We start from the raw sequence: 21,335 nt of genomic DNA on the forward strand, positions 1-21,335 counted from the left end.
TTCTGTAGTAAATGGAGATTTCTGAGCAAATAGTATATCATCCATGTAATGATAAATGATAGTGTCTGGCATGGATTGCCTAATAGGCTGCAATGCTGTATCAACGTACAGCTGACACAAAGTGCGTGAATTTCGCATGCCTTGGGGTAACGTTGTCCATTCAAATCGCTTGTCTGGTTCTCCTCTATTTAAGGAAGGTAAGGTAAATGCAAACCTTTTTGTGTCTTGAGGGTGCAGAGGTATTGTGAAAAAACAGTCTTTCAGGTCTACAATAAGAATAAGCCAATCTTGGGGTATCATGGCCGGGTTAGGGAGACCAGGTTGTAAGGCTCCCATGGGCTCCATCTGCTGATTAGCTGCATGCAAGTCCTGTAATAAACGGTAGTTGCCTGACTTTTTCTTAATGACAAAAACAGGCGTGTTCCAGGGACTTGTAGAAGGTTTGAGATGTTTTAGTTGCAGTTGTTCTGCCACTAAGCGATGCGCTTGTTCAAGATTTTCCCTTTTTAAGGGCCATTGCTTAACTACCACAGGTGTATCAGAGATCCATGTTAATGGTAGAGGGGATGTCCAAGCAATGGCCGTCATGATAAAGGGGAATCTGTGAGTACATACCCTAATTGCGACAAAACGTCTCTTCCAATAATGCAATCGACCTCCGCTGGGAGCGGGGTCAGTGAAAAAATTGTTGTTGCCTGTTTTCCTTCAATTTCTGCGATGATCAATGGGGAACATTTAGCAAGTCGAATTCCTCCTATACTGGAGACTGTAGTATTGGCTGATAAAAGGGGCCACATTTTAGGATATTTATTAGTGTCAATAATACAAGTATCTGCTCCAGTATCTAGCAGGGCCTTTTCAAAGGTAATGGTCTGCCCTTGATAACGGAGATGGCAGGCTTCCTTTGGTCGTGTGGCGAGGTCAATGACAGGCAGAGCAATGCTCCCTGAAGAGCCAAGACATTTTGTCCGACGTGGTTCAGTGGATCGAGGCGGTATGTTAACAGTCAAGTGTGGCAAAGGCACAAAGTGCGCAATTTTTTGCCCTTTTGGAATGGTAAGCGGAGGGAACTGGGTACTAACAATGATGAAAAGTTCTCCTTCAGTATCAGCATCAACTACCCCTGGTTCGATGGAAAGGCCTAGAACGGACCCTGAGGAGCGGCCTAAAATCAGTCCCCCAGTTGGCTGTCCATTAATAATCAGTGGTCCATGAATGCCGGTAGGAATAGTATGTGGAGCATTATTGTAGAGTGTGGTGTCTACTGCTGCTGCCAGGTCCAATCCGAGGCTGCCGGAGGTTGCTGGCAGAAGTTGATCGCTCGGCTGTCGGAGGCAGGGGCTACTTGTGTCTCCGCGCGGCCCGGTTTCGCGCTGGCTCTCGAGTTTCCCAACCCACGACAACAGGCAGTGTTATTGTGAGTGCTGGATCGACATTTTCCGCACCAGACTCCCGATGCATTGCATTCGCGGCGGATGTGTCCCATTCGTCCACATCTGAAGCACTTCATTCTTCCCCCCGCACCGGGGCGCCGTTGCACTATCGTCGCTTGGAGGGGTGCAAGGGCAGCTAAAACCTGACTCTGGGCTGCTAAAGTTTGCTCCTTAAAAGCTTGTGCCTGGTGCTGCAGTCCTTCTCCTATCTTCTGCAGAGCTTCTACCATAAACACCTGAGTGCCACTTGGCATGGCTGCAGCCTTATCTAACAAATCTTGGACATTCCAATGTCCTGGTGCTGTGGCTATTAAGGATCGAGTTGTAGCATTCCCATTTTGTAATATGCACTGCTTTACTAACGCATCTTGCATATGCTCAGCTATACCTGCTTTGGCCAGAGCTTCAATAATTTTGTCCACAAAGGAGCCTAAGGCTTCATCTCTACCTTGCTTAATCCCCATATACATGGGAATACCCCCAGGTGCCCTGATCTTATCCATAGCTCTTTTTGCAACTGCCATTGCCTCTCTCAGCTTTTCCCCCCCCAAAGCCGCCTGGTGCTCTAAACGAATGTGGGCTCCATTGCCCATAAGTTCATCTACAGTGATTCCTGCGAGAGGGTCACCGGCAGGCCGAGGAAGTGCAGCGCTTGCAGCCGCTTCCTCCCTCCACCGGGTTTCAAACATAAGCCTTTGATGAGGGGTATAAATGAGGCGAGACATGCCTCTAATGTCAGCGGGCAGCAGGACAGCCGAATTAAAGAGGTACTCGATCATTTGTTTTGCGGGCTCACTAGTGACTCCAAATTGTGCCACCGTTGATCTTAATTAAGACAAAAGTTTCCAATCAAGCTGCGTAACTTCAGCTCGTTGGCCCCGCCCCTGTAAAGGGTGAAATATCACGGGAAAAGCAAGTGGGGAGGCTATTTGCTCCTGAGCTGCTGCCGCCAGTTCCGTGTCTCCCTCTTGCAGACCCTGCTTTGCTAGCGCCGCCCACACTTCACGCCGACCCTGTGCCATAGCCTCCGTGAGATCTGATAAGGACCCGGGGAACGGCTCCGTGGCTGCGGCGTTAGATAATGTACTTGAAGAGGGGGGCGGCGGAAGCGGCGAGTGATCCGAGGGGACAGGGGGTGCAGATGGAGTGGTAGACTCCCTAGGATCTGGCGGAGGCAGATCAACAGAAGCAAATATTGGTGGATTTGGAGCTGAGGGGTCGATGTAAGCCTTATTGCGATCCTGTGCCGCACGGGCATTATCGGCAGCTCGCTTTTCTGCCTGACACATTAACAACTCATTCTGCACCACCTTCCATAACTTACTCATCTTTTTTGCTACTTTGTCATCTTCTAAAACTAACTCCCATAAGCGATCACCATACCTACACCACTCATGAAGCTCGTGGACTGAGTGAGGGTTAGTAAAAAACTCATAAGAAACAGCATGGGTTAACAGGAGAGGTAAATCTTTCTCTAAATCTAAACCCTTGATGCCCCGCTTTCTCAAGAAAGTGGCAAAAAGATCATACGCCGCTTGCCTGTCCATACTCACCGGTACCGTTGCAACCCCCCAGGCATCGGCAGCGCGTAGCGGCAGAGCCCACCGATGTGGCGCTCAGGGCGAGCTATCGCCGTCCAAGGGACCCGTCCCCAACACAGCTCTAAGGAGGAAAGGGAAAGGCTGTTTGGGCGCCAGATGTTGCCAGAGGTCGGGGATTACCGGAGCCGCGGAAGACAAGCCTCATGCTATCATGGTCAGCAAGTCTCAGTTTATTGAAATCTTATGCACAACTTATAATGCTTTTAATTAGCTTATACATATTGCAAAAACTCAGCTCATTATTGGTGTGCTACCATTGACGCATATTGTTCTTTGTGGTTGGCCTTGCAGTTACCAGTTCTTTATCTTCAGCTTGCAGTTCTGCATATTTTGGCAGTTTCGACATCTTGTAATCTATGTAACTCTCTCTTCAGGGACATACTGACCCTGAGGCCTCATACTTTAACTAACCTTACAGTATCATGTCCTTTTTCTCTTAGCCATTCTTCTGTCAGGCTCTCTACAAAGAGATTGAAAAGTAACCTTAGCACTCAAGGGTCAAGAAGAAATAATGTTGGTTATTTTTCTTAACAACATCTTTTGATTTTAAATTTTCCTCTGATAATTGGCAGTATAGCAGAAGATGTATTCAGCAGCAACAACAAATCTGTGCCACATTCAGTTTAACCATTTACCCATAGACTAGGAAATCGATGCTGTTTAATGAGGATAAAGGAGGGCAAAATTGTGATTCGAACACTTTTCCTTCATAAAGCAAGTATTTTGTTTAAGAATTTTTAAAAATAAAATACTGCTTCAGCACAGTGTCCTAATAATGAAATAGTTTGTTAAATGTATACATTCAAATAGCCAGTAACTCTGTATTTACAGAGCTAATAGTGCTCTTGCTGGAAACACCAGGGAGGATAAAAACACTAAGTGGTTATTTTGCTTGGGAGAAAAATGATTCAGCTTCAGGAAATTGTCAGCTGATATTGAGGATTCTCAAACAACACATACCTTGCCATCCCTTGTCTACCACCTGCCTTGAAATCCCATTTCAATACGTTTCATTATCCTGTAGGTTAAATAAGAAAAGCTGAGACCGTAGGCAAGGCTTAACAGTGATGATCCATGTGAAGAGTGGTTATTTTTCTGTTTTAAATTAAAAATTGAACAGGCTTTGAAAAGAAGCAGGCCCAGGTATTGTTTTGAAGTGAATTGTAACATCAGTACATTTGTAGTGAAATTGTTGCTGGGTGCTGCTATGTAGCAGCAAAACTGCAGAGGTGAACAGAAGATGCAGAATGGATTTGAGGTGGAATTATTAACTACTTGGTGTAGGCTTCAAAGAGACAAGAGTTGCAACCATCAGCTCCATGTGGTGCCTGGTCTGGGTGCTCCTTTAGGGTTTGGAGGTGGGGTAGAAAGCTGGTGCTTTGGAAGGCTTGAGTGTGTTTGCATCCAGCTGTGCATGCCCAGCTTTATGATGGGTGGTACTGATTTAGCTCTTCACTTCTATTTCCTCTGGGAACCTAAATAAACATGATAGGACTCTTGGGAAACCCAGCTACTAGTACTGCATCGCTGGCACCGTGGCAGAGCTCAAATTATTAAAGCAAGGCAAAAAAACCCAAATCTAAAGTAAAGTAAAAGTTCTTTTTCATTTCTATTCCCTGGCAGTCGTATTTCTGGCCTATGACTGTAGTGTGTTGTAGATGTTCAAGATAAAAGTTGATTTCAGGTGATAAAGTACACTTAAATTTTCATAAGTCTTCATGTAAAAAACAGATCCTAAGCTGATCGACTTGTACAATTTTATGATTCACCCTTAGTCACTGGAGCTTAGAGTAGAGAATATATTCTGAAAGTGCCATGTTATCAGTGGATTGTCAAGTCTGATTTCTGATTTAGCCCCTGGTTCTAAGCAGACTGTCCTGCTTTCTGTGAGAGTAATAAAAAGATAAGCCTTGAGAGATGTGTAGGGGGGAGAAGGAGCTCATTTGCATTCAGATGAGCTATTCTTCCAGCCTCTCTCTCTCTATTTGATCTTATAAAAATTATCCTAGATTTGATCAAGAGCAGAGAAAAGATGGATAAATCCAAAGACAGGTTAACAGCAGAGTTTCTCATCATGGTAACTCCAGTAGAAAAGTGATGCTTAGGAACACATCTTTGCACTCACTGAAACCTGTGTACAGTGTCTCGTGTCATTGATCCAGGAGTATTAGATGTGACACTGAGACATCAAACAACTTCACAATGAGCTGAAATAGAGAATTTCATCTTAATAAGGCTTCTCTTAAAATGTTGGTAGGGTCCCTTAACTTTGATGACATTAATTTTCTTTTTGGCCACCATTGCACATGGCATGCCAAATGTTTTATTGCTAGAAACTATATTCCAAGTCTGTAGGGGTGTATTCGTAACACTGATACCATAAATTATCTTCAGCCATATCATCTGATAATAGTCCTAAAGTCAAGCTACTCATACAGGCCTGTGGGGCAATGCATTTGTAAATTTGTATTTCTAATGGAAGTGTCCTTACATTCATTTAGTACAAATGAGTGCAGACCCTCAGTGGTGTAAAGTCATTGGGATCCACTAAGCCAAGAACACTAGGCAGAGATATTTTCCAGCCCAGAATCCTGCTAGGATGCACAAATGTAGACCCTTCTCAGCCTTCCCCAATGACTTTGAGCTTATGGAAATAAGATTATAGGACAGGATGTAAAATTTGGTGGCAGATAGTGAACACTGCTGTTTGTTCTTCTCTGGCAGACTATTCAGGAGGAAGTTTACTTGTAGTAATACTTTTTGGACCCAAAAATGAAAGTAAACTTTAGAAAGTAAGTACCTCTGAGAACAGATGAACTCAGAATGTGGTTTAAAATGGCAGATAAACACAAGATGCAGAGCAGGTATTTTTCTTTCACCTTTTTCACATTTATTGCCACGGGGGGAAAAGCTCCTACATCCTTGTTCTGTATGAGACTCTTTTTCTCTTTTCCAAACTGTGGAGGAGCAGACCCAGGAATGAGTTGAGGAGGAAAAAGGACTGAACAGTTCTTTATTTTGGCCTCTGGAGAATCAAAGTTGTGGACTGAAACCTACCTGAGCCAAGCGTATTTTCAGTTTGTAGAAGCTTGCTCTGCTATGAATTTCTGTCTCTTGGCTGGATACTCAGCATCTCTAAGTGCAGAATCCTCTCTGGCACCGTATATCCTTGCCTTGTCCCTGCCACCACCACTCAAATATTTTCCTTTCATTGTAAAGTGAGTGAGATTTTACTTGGCTGGAATTCTGCAGTGCTGGGAATGAAGGCTTTTTCCTTCCTCATTTTTTTATGATGAATTTCTTATTTATTCTATTGACACCTTCGGAGTGAGCCTTTCATGAGGGCTTTTGTATTTCACGGAGGCTACACCTATTTGGGTCTGAAGACTTTGATACAATTGTAATCACTTGGAAATGGAACCTGTTTGATTTGTATGGAAGGCAGCCATTCTCCCTGTTCCAAACTTCATAAAATTGTTTATCCACATTGAAAAAAAAATACCTCTTGGAGATAGTGGAGACAGTGCATGATGGTGATTACAGGGATGGATAAGAAGGACCATCACCTTCCTCACACCGTCAAACTTGAGACTAATAGTCAGGTCTGCAGTTCTAATTTTAATCCACAGTAATCTACAGAGAATCCTTTATTATCTAAAAAAGCTGATACCGTCAAGTTGGAAGCAAGCTGAAGTTGGAAGAGTTAGGATTCTTCAAAGCTCTTGTTTTCAGCAGGATTGGAGAGTCTTTACCTTTTGTAACAGGACGGTTTTAAATTTGTAATCCTGACCTTGCAACTGGAAATTAGTGGCTCTTAACTTAAAGCAGCCTTAATTTGAAGGTGGAATTCTTTGTGGATGAGGCTGTGAAGAACACGGTGTTTATACTCCTATCCTACGGGCAGTACGGTAGAACAACTCCTAACTGATTTGGTAATAAAGACCTAGTTTTTCTTCACTAAACCTGCCCTAGCCAAATTCATCAGCTGGTGATAGCTATCTCTGGAGTGGAAGACGTTTATGGAGATTATTGACAATTTAATATACTTTGTCAAGCTGTGTTGTTTAGTTTCTGTTGATCCAGAGACACCTGGGGCTCCTTTTGCTTCCTAAGGGATTAAAGTAGCAAGCACTTAGAATGAGATATTGGGAAGATGGGTGCAGGAGACTTTGTAATTTCCTATGGAAAAACATAATAATGATGATGAATATTTCAGGTGGAAATGATAGCATTTCACTATATACTATGTGAAATGCTTTTATGTGGTTTTTTTCATTTCTCTTTTATTTTTTAATCCTGGATAAATTAAATGAGGCTTTTGGGGAAAGCATGAGCTGGAATTGATATTGAGTTTGATAACCTCTGATTCTACTCTCGTTTGTCTGTCTGCTGGAACTTGTAGCAAACTAGCTATGTCCAAGTTTAATTGTGTAATAATTATCTTTCAAATCGAGCCTTTCTCACTTGCTGTTGATGTATTTGGGGGAGGGAGGGGAATGGAGAGAAAAGAGCTCCTTTCATGAATACAATTGAAATTTCATCTTGCTGATTTGAGCCCTTCCAAGATTCAAGTGAGCATTGGATCAGGTTGGAACTGAGGGGATGACTCATGACTCTGGCATAAAAACTACATTGCATTCCACATATTAGGAGCTTTCTGTTGCCCACAAGAAAGTTCAGGAAAAAAAGACAAGAAGAGAAATGGGTTTCAAATTTCCTGTGCTATTTTCAGTTGACTCCTCTTTCTGGAGATGCCTTAGCAAGTGTAGGACATCTGAAAAACTTGGAACTGCAACTTTCTTGTTGAGGCTCTGATGAACATTGCTTCTGTCATCAAGTTCTTGTGTTCATACTTTGAACTTAGCTGAGTAATGTTGGTATCAGCAGACTCTGCTAAAGCCATGCCTTCCTAATTAATAATTCATTCTTAATGAAAAAAAATAAATCTATTTCTTCATGTATTTAATTACCTAGTGAGTGTAAGACTGAATGAAGTTAATACCGCGCAGATTTCAAGCAAAACGCTGCTTTTTAATGTGCTTCAGTATAGGCTATGCACAAGTCAATAGACATGATTTTTAAGCTTCAGTTACCTTTCATTACCCTGTGCATATTGAAATTCAGATTGATGAATGCTGAACCAAAAGCAGACATCATAGAGTTAATTGAAGTTCTTTAAATTCAGAGGCAAACTATTTTCATAGCTTTCTTTTGAGGGTGGGTTGTTTTTGATGTTTGTTTCTTTTTTTGGCTAAGGCAAAGGCAAACATTTATTTATCCAGCTCCCTCCCCATTTTCCACCATCGTTATTGCCAGTGATGCCTGCAGTGCTCAGTGGTCAATGACCCTCAGCCAGGGTGAGCTGCAGGAGCCTTACAGACGGGCCTGTTCTTTCTCCCAGTGCTAGAACAAGTGCAACAGCACAGTGCCATTTTGCTAAAAGCTAATATTTTTCCCAACAGGTTCTTCTCCAGGCAGAATGAAATGCTTTCTTCAAGAGCAACCACATCTTTTCTCTGCCTGAAAGGTTGTGTTTGTTTGGGTTTTTTTCTCTTGCTTTAGGTGAGAGATAAAAAAAAAATGAAGAGGAAAGCCCAAGGAAATACCAAAAGTACCAAGTGGTAGTAATTTTGTGTGAGTGTCTCCATTTACACTTCAAACTTGCTCTTGGAGAACTTGGAGCTGCATTTAAAATGTATTTTGGTAGGTGGTCTGCTGCTGACTATCTGCATTTCTTCTTCCATTTCTTTTCTGTGCTTGTTTGGTATTGCTGCTGAATGTCCCCAAAGAGTAAAGTGGTGTGGAAGAGTTGAGGAAGCAGCTTTTGAAATTCTAAAGCTGATGCTTAGGTTTTGTTCCTATTGGATTTTTAAAAGCAGGTATGTCATCCAGGTTAACTTTCTTCAGCAAGTAACAAGATTGTCGTCCATCCACTGATGCTCTGTATTTTAACAGAGGTATTTGATGGTGCTGGAAAGGAGCAAGATGCAGAATGAGTTTGAGAGAAGTGATTTAAAGTGGGAGCACAGATGGTTGATTCCTAAAAATCAAAAAACGGATGTTTTGTTTTGTAGGAAAATGAAATCTAATCCTATTTGAGGGTCAACAGGATAAATACAAAGAACTAAATACAGATGTAGATATATATATAACCCCCCCCCCCCAGAGATCTATGAAGCAGGACTGATTGGTGCCATAGCCCAGGCAGCCTGTGGATCTAATTGCCTGCCTGAATTTAGCCCTTGCCTGGATGCCAGGGGAGACGTCTCTAGATTTGTCTCCAGACAGCTTTCCAGGGATGATCCTGCTCCTTTCCTGGTGCCCCAGAGTGCTGCAAGCCCCCCGTCCTGGGGCCATGGTGATGCCTGCCGGGGCCTTTAGGGTCCCCCCTAAAGGGCAGACAGGGTTTGACTGCAAGCTTCCTTGGAAGGTGGAGGCAGGTGAATATTGGCCACCTTCTTCTTTCCCGCTGCCCTCCGTGCTCTTGCAAAGCCTGCTGGGGCACTGGGGCTCTCCATTGCAGGCAGTCTGGAGCTGCCATGCAAAGCCATCTCTCAAGGAGTCCCCAGGTCTCAGGTGCAACCTCAAGAAAATGACACAGCAACGTGTAGAAAACGTGAACTTTATTCACTTGACTACTTCTAAAATCTACAATCCAACATTACTAGAAGACTATGGGATAAGAATCTTAAGGCTAAAAAACTTCAATACTTCAACTGTTTAGAACTGAACACTAAGGGAAAGGTTTTCTTGGGGGAAACGTGGTGGGGAATCGAACAACAACAGGGGTGTGGCTAACTTGTAAGGTGGGGAACGTCGCAGTGCCTGGGCTGGGCACTGGTCACCCGTTCCCCGTAAGGTTCTGTAGACGGAGCGCAACGCTGGAGGTCAGAGCTGTGGGGAGGTGCGGAGTCTCCTGTCACTGCCCTCTTTTGCCGCCGTCTTGGTGGTTGGCCTCCTCGGCTGAGAGCTGTAGCGAAGGAGCAGCCGCATCAGGTCACGGTTTTGCCTGAGCAGCTGCATCAACTTGGTGGGACAGCCGAGTCTTCGATGGCGGCGGGGCCCCACACGGCCCGAAGGGCTCTGGAGATTCCGCTGCAAGGCAAAGCACAGGGATCCCCATGGAAGAGGCAGAGAGGCAGAGTGGGGCCGGCACCTGTGGGGCTGCCTTTGGCCTGGGAGACAGAGACTCGGGCTGAGTTGGGCTGGGCTGGCCCGGGGAAGAGGCTGCAGCAGGCAGAGCTCTGCCGCCTCTGCTTGGTGCTGTCCATGGGGCTCAGCCCCTGGGCCGCATTCCCCAGCCAGGAGCTCAGGCCCCTTCTGCCGCAGGGCATTGGCCAAAGGGTGCCCAAGAGGCCCTCAAGGTCTGCCCCATCCCGCCTGCCTGACTCCCCACCCCCTGCCTCACCTCTCGCCAGCGTCTCTGAAAACTTCTTCCAAGGGCCCATCCCATGGCCATTCCTATGAGGAGCACGTCAATGAGGAGGAGTGTCCTGGACGCCCACCAGATGAGCGTAGAGTCCGTCTCCTCCAGGTTGAAATCCTCCGGAACCAGAGGAGAGGCATCTGTGCTCCTCTCGGGTTTGCTCACAGGGTCGAGGGGATGGGCCAAGAGCAGCAGCACGTAAAGCTGCAGCAGCGCGGAGGAGCCGTGAGCAGCCATAGTGCTCTGCCAGCAGCACCGAGGCTCTGGGCATCTCTCTGCGAGCAGCTGTGCCTGGGCTCTGGGGCGCAGCAACAGCTGGGGACAGTTGCCAGCCAGCGTGCCGTCCCCAGAGGCTGTGATGTCACAGAAGCACAGAACGCCCTGGCTGCAGAGAGCCCTGAGAGAATGTTGAGTCCAAGCTGGGAGCCATGGCGGCAAGCATGGCCAGCAGAGCGGGGCCCGAGCGCTGCGGCCTGGCTTGCCTTGCACCCGTGCCACAATGATGACTCCAGCAGCCCCTGTCAGGCCATTGCAGTATCTAATGGCCCACGCTGGACACAAGTTCTTCCCAATGGCCAGCGTAAACCTCCCTTGGCCCAGCTTCCAAGCCTTGTTGGCATCTGCTCTCTCTTGTCCTTGCCCACCTGGCTGGCGCTGCCGTGTTGCTCGCTGGCCTGTCTGTGGGAGAAGAGGCTGTGCCAATGAGTGCTGCTCAACTCTGAGGCCATTCAAAGGAGGATTTGATTGTGCCTGCTGTGGGAAGAAGGAATATGCGTGCACATGGCCACTTCCCCTAGGTTTTACCCCAGATTTTCATGAGCAGCTGTCCTAGTGAAAGTCAAGTCTGTTTTAGTGAGTATTTGAGGGCTTCCAGAACACAGTGCCATCTCAGGGGAATTCTGCTGGTTGAGTTCTACTGAGGCTTTGAGATGAGTTGCAAATCCTGAAAATGTTCTCCTTGCCCAGGTAGTAATTTCACAGTTTAGACTGGGGATATTGATTGCTCAGTGTTGAGGACCTCATGTAACTTTCAGCCCCTGAAACTTTCAACCTCCAGTGATTGTACTTGAGACAAAACCATTTGAAGTCTTTTTTTCTGTGGACAGGAATTGCTTTGGTGTTACTTCACATCATCCATTAAAAATTTGATGCATGGAACAAGTCCCGAGTGCTGTGTGATTTCCTTGGTCGTGTTCGTTGGAATGGCTTCCCCCCCCATTTTCTGAAGCTGGCCACAGAAAGGTCATAGATGGGTGAGAAGTTCTGAAAGGCCAAGTGGTGTAGATCTTTGCCTCCTGTTTCGAGGTCTGTGGTGAGGTGTAAGTCAAAGAGCTGATTTGATGTGATGGTGAAAACACAATTGAACCTTTTTGCAGCAGGATGGATGGATAGAAGCAAAGCACAGCACTGCTGGCAGCAGCAAATGAATTAATATGCATCCCTGGAATATGTTTCTTGGATTGTTCTTCTAGTATTGTGGTAGTAATTCTGATGTCTGAGTAGTGAACAAGCAACAAGTAGTGAACACCTGATTTGTAGTCAATTTTCTATCTCTAATGTAGTGAAGAGATTTTTAAGTATTTTGTTTTTCTCTCCTGGTTGAGGAATGTGTTCTTCACGGGCTGAATCTTCATATCACTTGGTTTTTGTAGAAGAGCAGTTTCAGCAGCAGATGATTCTCCTTGCCCTCCTTTTCATTTTTCTTGTCTGTATTATTGCCTGGCAGGTTAACCTTTTCAAATTGCGTGCTGCAAAACGTTGCTACTAAGGATAGTTGGTGTCCAAACAGGTTCTTTTCTCGCTTGGATTTCAACTATTGAAAGATGAAAGGTTTCTAATGAAGCTACAGAATTGCATAGCACTGGGACCTTGACTTCTTCCCTGCTTGGATCTAGAAAAAGAGATTCTTGCCAATTGAACTGCTGACATATTATGTAGAGATCAGGAGTGGCCACCACAAGTGGTATTGAATTCTTGGAAATGTGGTGATTTTTGTTAGAAATTATTTTTGCTTTGACAATGCAAGCTTATCATATCCATCTGCATTTGTGTTCTATTAATTGTGGGGTTTTGTATTAAGCATGGGCTTCAGTTTGCTGTCTTTTTGTCACTTCTTCAAATACCAGTTTTGTACACTTGCTGGCTTGTTCCTTCTGACTTCAAATGGTATCTCTTGGGCACATAACTTCATCTTATTGTGAACAGCGCAAAGAACATGTTTTGGTCTGTCTTGATTTGATGGAGTGATTGCTGTGGAAGGACTGGGAGGTTTTGTGGTTTAAGGTGAAAGAAGTTCAGCAGCCTTGGCAAGTAAGTGTGCCAGTTTACAAGGTGAATCTACAGAAACCCCCGTGCTTCAGCTGCAATATACAATATTTGAGGCTGCTGCTGTCGGGGTGCCTTTGTTCTGTTGGTTTGGAAACCCATATTCTACACAGCATCATTTGTCAGAACTCCATTTCACTTGTACAGTCCCTCTGTTTTCCCACTTCTGAATGATGGTTTTCTCTGTGCCTTTACCATGGGGAATTCTGGGTGATAAAAATAATACATATTCCATAATGTTTTACATTTCCTCTTGGAGTTTTTCCTAGTTTTCAAATAATTACCTTTTGTTTCTAGCTGGGGGCAAAATGCATTTGCAGTTTCAGTGGGGTTTTTTTCCCAATTTCTAATCTTACTTGGGCACTAGATAAGGGAGAAAAATGCCCTAGTTTCATGGAAAAGATTCTGTGTTATTCCATACCTTGAAATGAATTAAAATATGGTTCTATTGCTCTCTGTTTCATTTCTTAACTTCATTTGGTAGAGTTTAGAAATCTCTTGCCATGAACTAGGTAGTGCAGAGTGCCTGCCTTGCTGTGTTGATCTCCTGGGTGAGCATGCCAGGCTTAGTTTAGAGATTTGCTTTTAAACATCCCTTATTCCTTGTAAAATCTATCATTTGGTTTGTTTGTAGTTGTGTTAGAAGATAAAGAGGAGGGGGATCAGCCTGGAAAATTTGTCGTCTGAACTGAATTTGTACCCTTTAGGCCATCAGTGACTGCTCTTTAATTTTCTCAAGGCATGAAGGACACTGGGAGTTCCTCACTGACTCTTCTTTTGGGACAGCAGTCCTTTCTCTTTGGCTCCATGAGATGCTCTGCACAGGAGTGCTTGAGCTCTGAAGGGCAGGGGCATTCCATGAGGGTGAATAATAAAGAACTGCTGTAGCTTGAACTGTTTCCAACTTAACCCAGCAGAAGGAATTGTTTCCCCAATTCTGAGTCTATTGGTGCTGCTGACAAATTGTGCAGTTTCAGAGCAGCAGTGCAAGATGTGCAAGGGGCTTGTGTGGAGGGAGAGCAGAAGCTTGTAACACTGGACCTTTGTCCCGTGGGCAGCTGTGCGGTTTTAAGCGGGAATGTTCCGGAGGGGTGTGGAATTGAAGAAATGTTTGGAAGATTTGTAGGTTTGTTGCTGTAGGTGTGAAGGGTGGGGACAAGTCTTCTCCAGTGGCGGACCAATTATTAGGTAAGGTACTGGGAGAGCCTCTGAGGATGGTGTTGCTGTTGCATATGATTTTTCTGGAGGCCAGCTGATGCACACAAGATTTGTTATGACTACCAGGATTGCAACTAAACAGAATGCAGTCATTTTTCTTGTAATTTAGTGCAGCATCTTTTGATCCGTGATGAGCTGAAGGCTCAGTGCACAAGGCTGAAAGGAAATGGCACGCTCTCAAGCGATTTTGGTCTTTGCGGCTTCATGCAGGTGGATAGGACATAATTCCTTAGCTCATTGGAGCTGCAGAGTTTAGTTTGATCTCCTCTGTTTCTAAGCAGTGCTAAAATGTGTTCCTTCCCTCAATTTGGAAGGCAGCAGAGAGTCAGCTAATGAATGTGGATCTAGGTAAGGTTTGTGGAACAAAATCAAACACAATTGTCTGAAAAGCTGTTAGACATGCCTACAGTCAGTGTCAACAGAGAAGGAAGAGGCTAAAATTCCATCCTAATTTTAGGGATATTCCTTTCTTCTGCCTGCTTTTCCCATAGTGCATATGGAACCAGCATGGTTCGTTTGATCCCTTCCCCTGAGTGCAGCAGCTCACCTGCTTTCTGCTGCCCGCCTTTGCTTTCTTGTCAGATGGAAACACTGAAATAGAAAAGATGATGTGACTTAATTGACTTCATTCAAATGCCTTGGCAATTGAATTTCTGTCTCTTGGCTGGATACTCAGCATCTCTAAGTGCAGAATCCTCCCTGGCACCGTATATCCTTGCCTTGTCCCTGCCACCACCACTCAAATATTTTCCTTTCATTGTAAAGTGAGTGAGATTTTACTTGGCTGGAATTCTGCAGTGTTAGGGAATGAAGGCTTTTTCCTTCTTCATTTTTTTATGATGAATTTCTTATTTATTCTATTGACACCTTCGGAGTGAGCCTTTTATAAAGGCTTTTGTATTTCCCAGAGGCTACACCTATTTGGGTCTGAAGACTTTGATACAATTGTAATCACTTGGAAATGGAACCTGTTTGATTTGTATGGAAGGCAGCCATTCTCCCTGTTCCAAACTTCATAAAATTGTTTATCCACATTGAAAAAAACAATACCTCTTGGAGATAGTGGAGACAGTGCATGATGGTGATTACAGGGATGGATAAGAAGGACCATCACCTTCCTCACACCGTCAAACTTGAGACTAATAGTCAGGTCTGCAGTTCTAATTTTAATCCACAGTAATCTACAGAGAATCCTTTATTATCTAAAAAAGCTGATACCGTCAAGTTGGAAGCAAGCTGAAGTTGGAAGAGTTAGGTTTCTTCAAAGCTCTTGTTTCCAGCAGGATTGGAGAGTCTTTACCTTTTGTAACAGGACGGTATTAAATTTGTAATGCTGACCTTGCAACTGGAACTTGGTGGCTCCATTGTTGCACTTGCAGCAGCCAGATGACCTCAAAGGAGAAGTGCGTTGTTCTAACTTGTGTGGAAGCAGTGGCTGCAAATACCATCAGGAAGTGCTGAACTGGCAGGACATTGGATGGATGCTCTTAGGCCACAGAGCTGGAAATATCAGTTGTAGCCACATGGTAAGTCCATTTATGTAATTCCAAATCTGTTCCTCACACGATCTGCGCTCCTCTATTCTGTATCAGCTTGGTGAGGAGGTAGATGAGACTGTTGGGGGAAAAAAAACCCACTTAAATTTAAAGCAGAGTACCTGTTCCATTATAAATGGTGAAGATAAACCTGTGAGGCTACCAAAGAAATCTTTCTTTGGCTTTCAGTAATAACTTCAATGGATAACAAATCTATGCTGTATAATCTGCTTTGAATGGATTTCCTTTGGAACGTGTGCTTCTTCCTGAATGACAGAATTGCAATATTTTCACACTTGCAGTTTCACCCTCAAATGGCCACAGGAAATGCAGCAGCTTCTGTTTTCTGTTGCTTCTGTTTGTTAATGCTTCAAGGTGTTGCTCTGTATTTGTCCCCAGCTGTCATGACCTTAGAAAGAGAATGTTCTAAAGATAGGATTAAAAAAGCCAGAGAGCTCCTCCTTGCAGCAGACACGGGCAGCATTGGATCCTAATTGTTTTTGCAAGGCATCCTGATGGGGAGAGGCAGATGTCAAGAATGGCAACTTCAGCAGGTGTGTGGCTGCTTCGTAGCTTGGGCTGGATTCAGGAAGGGCAGTGTTCCAGAGAGCAAAGTCAAGAGTTTGAATCAAGTAAGTGTGAGGTGCCCAGAAAGTCAGGGCCCACACTGCTCATGTGTATCAGGGGAAGGTGAGAATCAGGCCCATCTGCTCCTAGAAATGCAGGTTCCAGCTTTAGCAGCCAAAGGCTATGCAAATAAATGGCTTCTATGTATTGGAGAGCATAGAGCGTGAAGTTAGTGTTTCATGCAGTTGTTTGAAGGCAATGTGGGATTCCAGAGCTTAGTGTTTGAATTGCAACTTGAATTTCCTTCTTTGCTGTTATTTAGACTGCTCTGAAGTAGTCATGAAGAGCAAAAATGAAAGGAAATGTTGTTTGATGGGGACTGTGGTAGAGCTTTCTTGCCAGATTTGAAATGGCTTGAATTGATTAAAATCTCCAGGTGAGGGGAAGATTGTATCCATTCCTCTCTCTTATTAAAGCAAATTTTCCAAGAGGGATGTAAAATTGCAGTTGAGGGTTGGGGTGTGGTTTTTTTTCCCTTCTTTCATGTGCAACCTAACAACTCCAATTTCGCAGGCCTATTTAACATTTGATCCCTAAAAGTCAGTCCTTTGCTTTGTATTTTGGGCACTTGTTCATCTTGGGGAATTTGTCATCTTCTCAGGGCATTGAAGGTCAACCAAATGCTGCAGGTTTAATTCTTCCTTTCATATGGTCTATGTCCTGAGGTTTGACTCTTAAGCAGAGCTATTTTTTTATTTTGCAGCCTAGCAGTTGTACGGTGGGGCTGTGTGCAGGTGAATTCACTTGAGAACGATGGGTAAATCAGCACCTGGGAAGATTTGCACTGCCTGGCCCCGATGCTTCAGCATGCTTGAGGTCAGCTTGGCTGTCTCTGACTGTCTAATAATAATGCAGAATAATAGAATTAAGTATTCATTTTAATTGCTGATCAGTAAGATTTGTTTTAAGCTAAGTCTGCGTGCTAGTTTCTAGAGCACTCCAGTCTGTTTCATCAATGACCTTTGTGGTTTTAGCTTAAGCTTTCTAGTTTCTGCTGTTGTTATTTTCTGCCCTGTCGCTGGGAGAGGAAGGGATGATGGCTGGAGGTTTGGCAGTCAGCGAGGGCCTGGCCACCACTGCAGTTCTGTACACTCAGCCTTGGAGATGTGATCAGGAATGTGCTGTTAGTTGCCAGTTTTGTATTGCAAAGACTGAGCATGCTGCCATCACTGTGTTTGATGAGTGAGTTTTCATTGGTTTGGTCCAACTCCAAAGCAGCTTTAATTTGAAGGTGGAATTCTTTGTGGATGAGGCTGTGAAGAATATGGTGTTTATACTCCCATCCTTCTGGCAGTATGGTAGAACAACTCCTAACTGATTTGGTAATAAAGACCTAGTTTTTCTTCACTAAACCTGCCCTAGCCAAATTCATCAGCTGGTGATAGCTATCTCTGGAGTGGAAGACGTTTATGGAGATTATTGACAATTTAATATACTTTGTCAAGCTGTGTTGTTTAGTTTCTGTTGATCCAGAGACACCTGGGGCTCCTTTTGCTTCCTAAGGGATTAAAGTAGCAAGCACTTAGAATGAGATATTGGGAAGATGGGTGCAGGAGACTTTGTAATTTCCTATGGAAAGACATAATAATGATGATGAATATTTCAGGTGGAAATGATAGCATTTCACTATATACTATGTGAAATGTTTTTATGTGATTTTTTTCATTTCTCTTTTATTTTTTAATCCTGGATAAATTAAATGAGGCTTTTGGGGAAAGCATGAGCTGGAATTGATATTGAGTTTGATAACCTCTGATTCTGCTCTCGTTTGTCTGTCTGCTGGAACTTGTAGCAAACTAGCTATGTCCAAGTTTAATTGTGTAATAATTATCTTTCAAATCGAGCCTTTCTCACTTGCTGTTGATGTATTTGGGGGAGGGAGGGGAATGGAGAGAAAAGAGCTCCTTTCATGAATACAATTGAAATTTCATCTTGCTGATTTGAGCCCTTCCAAGATTCAAGTGAGCATTGGATCAGGTTGGAACTGAGGGGATGACTCATGACTCTGGCATAAAAACTGTTTCTGTGTCTGGGAAATGTATTCAGCAGTCTTACATTGCAATACCACTGTTAATCTGCACAGGTAGTACTGTAGGGATGAAATGGGTACAGGCTAAACCTTCACACAAAATTATCTCCCTAAGACTTCCCAAAAAGCCTTTCCTGAGCTGGGGGTTTCCAACATGGAATTCATGGATAGGATTTCAAAATGGACATTACATATTTGTTATTACATAATAACATTTTTGACAGAACTGGTAAGCAGGGATACACCTACTCTGTAATATGTTAATTTTGACACTAGGTTTTGTTTTCATGAATGAAAAGCAGAATATTAAACCCAGTTATCAGTATAAAGTTCTTCTACAGGTTTTTCAGAACTTGAAAGAGTATTACAAATTTCCTAAGATCTTTCCTCTGCAATTAGAAAAAAAATCATACTCTAGATCAGATGATTTCTTCTCTGGAAACTGTTCATATCTAGCAAGAACCTTTGAAAACATACTGGAGTTATTTAGAATGTTAGGGCAGCAACATGAAAGCAAATTTTTATAAAATTAACAAAAACAACAACGAAATCCAAACCTTTTTCCCCACACACACTCACAGACCACAGTAAACTCTTTTAAGAGTGAGGAATTACCACAGACTCTGTAAAACAGGCTTTTTGCTTTAAGCTAGCAGCCTTCCCTTCTGTTCTAGGGTAATTAGGAGTGCAAAGAGAACACATTTCACAGTTACATCAGCACATAGTAAGACTGAACTGTTTAAATGGCTGGGCAGAAGCTTCCCGTGCTCGTACAGTGATATTTCCAGCTGTGTTTCCCGTGTTTGTGACACATGTAAGGTAAAAGGACACCCTGAAGGACATGAAGGCTTTAGAGTTACTAAATGCTTCCTTGTATCTGCTATTAGATACAGCGACCTGCCAGTTTAGTGCTGCAGTTTGGTCTTTTGGATCTGGAGCAGGAGCTCAGTGCAAAAGTGAAGAGACAGCATTAAATAATATCAGTATAAGTTTATTTGGAATTAGAGCAACTTTCTCAATGGGGTAAAATAATCTGCTCCATCTCTCATTAAAACCTGAGCTACTAGAAATGAGTATGACTTTTATATATTGAGATATTACTTTTCTCACTCTCTGGGAAATCTAACAGGTGCTGGGGAATGCTTAGGTCTGGAAATGACATCTAGCTGGCAATAATCATGAATAAAACTATTCCAATCATGAATAAAACTATTCCTCTAAAAAGCAAAGTTAATTAATCAAAATTCACAAATGCAGAATATTCTGGGTCAAATACTAGCAGAGATATTTGAGAAGTAATCAAAAGCAAGAACAAGATTTTGAAATTCATGAAAAGAAGACAGATGGAAGTAAAAAGGATGTGCTTGTAGCACTATCAGAGAAAAATGGGACAAGCAAAACAATTCTCAGTCTGTTATTAAAGATGAGATGCTGTGAGACTGCAAGGAGGCAGCACTGCCATCAGACTTCCACAGACTGCTGTAAGTTCAGACTGAAAATAGGAACAATTGTGGTTTAAGTAAGAAGAGTTGTAAGCCATGTATAAGAAATTCCATAGAATCCTCCAGACTTCCAGCTATATAGCAGTCATTAAATGTGCAGGAGATAGATAATAGTTGACATATTTAAAAAATGTGTTGATTAAATGACTTTGGAAAGCAAACACTGCATAAAATAGCATTCAGTGTTGGAGATGTTATGTTAAAGTGAATTGTCAGTTTCTGCTCTTAAAAACGAGATTCACTTAATAAATTATAAAAAGAATTTAATATAAACAAAAGACAATTAGGAGACAAAAGAAATAAAGCAAAGGGTTAAAACGGCCGGGTGCCCTGGTGGGTTACCAGGAACACACCTGGTATCTCAGGAGTGTCCTTTTTATCCCATCTTTGCTGTGAGAGGTTAATGCATATTCAAGCATGTCCCCTCCCTGGTTCCACCTTCTTGGATCATGTTATTTTCTGCTGGTCAGCATTATTTTGGAGTTTGGTTTCTTTTTTGCTGCAGATGGTCACTTGTTGATAAGGGTCCAGGCCCCTTATACTTCCTCAGAGAGCAGATGGGCTTCATATCTTTCCCCCTTGCCAACGTCCTGGTACCGGCTTTTTGGTAACAGTTTGCTCTCCATTTCCTGCTGCTGATAATAGCCTGCTTTCCACAGCTTGATCCTCCCATTGTCTTGCCTGTTGGAGCTATCTTGCCTTCTCCAGATGAGACATATCCTTACCATTCAGAATTCCTATCTAAGCCTGTAACTTGCTAAGAGAAAAGAATATAGTAAAAGCATATAATATATTTATCAGAATAATTGTGAAAAGCCAATATTTACAACATTAATTCACAACACTGCTTTTCCCTGTTTCTTCAGATTTTATCAATAAAACTCAGGCTTTATAAATATAATTCACTTTATTAATAAATCCCTCAGAATACACACCTGCACACATTGTAGGAATCAATCCTTTTCTTTTGCAAGTTTCATGCCAATGCTGTTGTGATATTTCTTTGCTCCATTTCAGCAATTATCTACAACAAAGAAACGCGTCCACAATTTTTGACTTTGCATAGGCAGTGCAAGTCTTTGTTGCCAGTCCCTGTCTATTTCCCCCAAACTTATTTAGACTGAGAACCGAGTGATTCCAGCCTGTTTTTAAACCACTTTTCATGCTGATCTGCCTTCTACCATTGGAGGAACGCTTCTCGCATTTGAGGAACATCAGAAAAGATTCTCGTTAAATGCTCTAGGAACACTGAAAAGCCTGTTCTGTGTGTTTAATGGGACATTCTGAGGGTGTTTTGTTCTGGTTTGGGGGCTGAGGGAGGCACCCCATGGAAGGGCTGGTTCACCCTGACAGCTCTGTCAGGAGTCGGACCCGGTTCTCCCTTGAGGCTGCCCGCAAGGCTCTGAGGTGGCTTTTCGGGCAAAAAAACCAAAAAACAATAAAAGAAAAAAACCAATCAAATAACAAAAAAAAAACAACAAAAAAAGCAAAAACCGACAGAAAAAAAACCACACAGAAAGCGATCGCTAAAAACGAACTTGCCAAACACAATTGGGCGAGCAGACAAGACACCTGCAAGGCTTCGCCGGGACATCCCCACCTGTTCGCCGATCCTGAGGCGAGAGCGAGGGCGGGAACG

General features: G+C 43.3%; 1 protein-coding gene across 1 annotated transcript; it reads right to left on the bottom strand.

The window, feature by feature from the left end:
• Positions 1 to 1,202: 1,202 nt before the first annotated feature.
• Positions 1,203 to 3,018, bottom strand: LOC147653188 (uncharacterized). Its single transcript, XM_086890080.1, is given in 1 exon segment — positions 1,203 to 3,018. A coding segment is annotated over 1 exon segment (1,719 nt). The 5' UTR covers positions 2,981 to 3,018; the 3' UTR covers positions 1,203 to 1,261.
• Positions 3,019 to 21,335: the final 18,317 nt, after the last annotated feature.

Source organism: Cyanistes caeruleus, chromosome 5 (assembly GCF_971803275.1).
Source record: "Cyanistes caeruleus chromosome 5, bCyaCae1.hap1.1, whole genome shotgun sequence".
Taxonomy (NCBI): Eukaryota; Metazoa; Chordata; class Aves; order Passeriformes; family Paridae; genus Cyanistes; species Cyanistes caeruleus.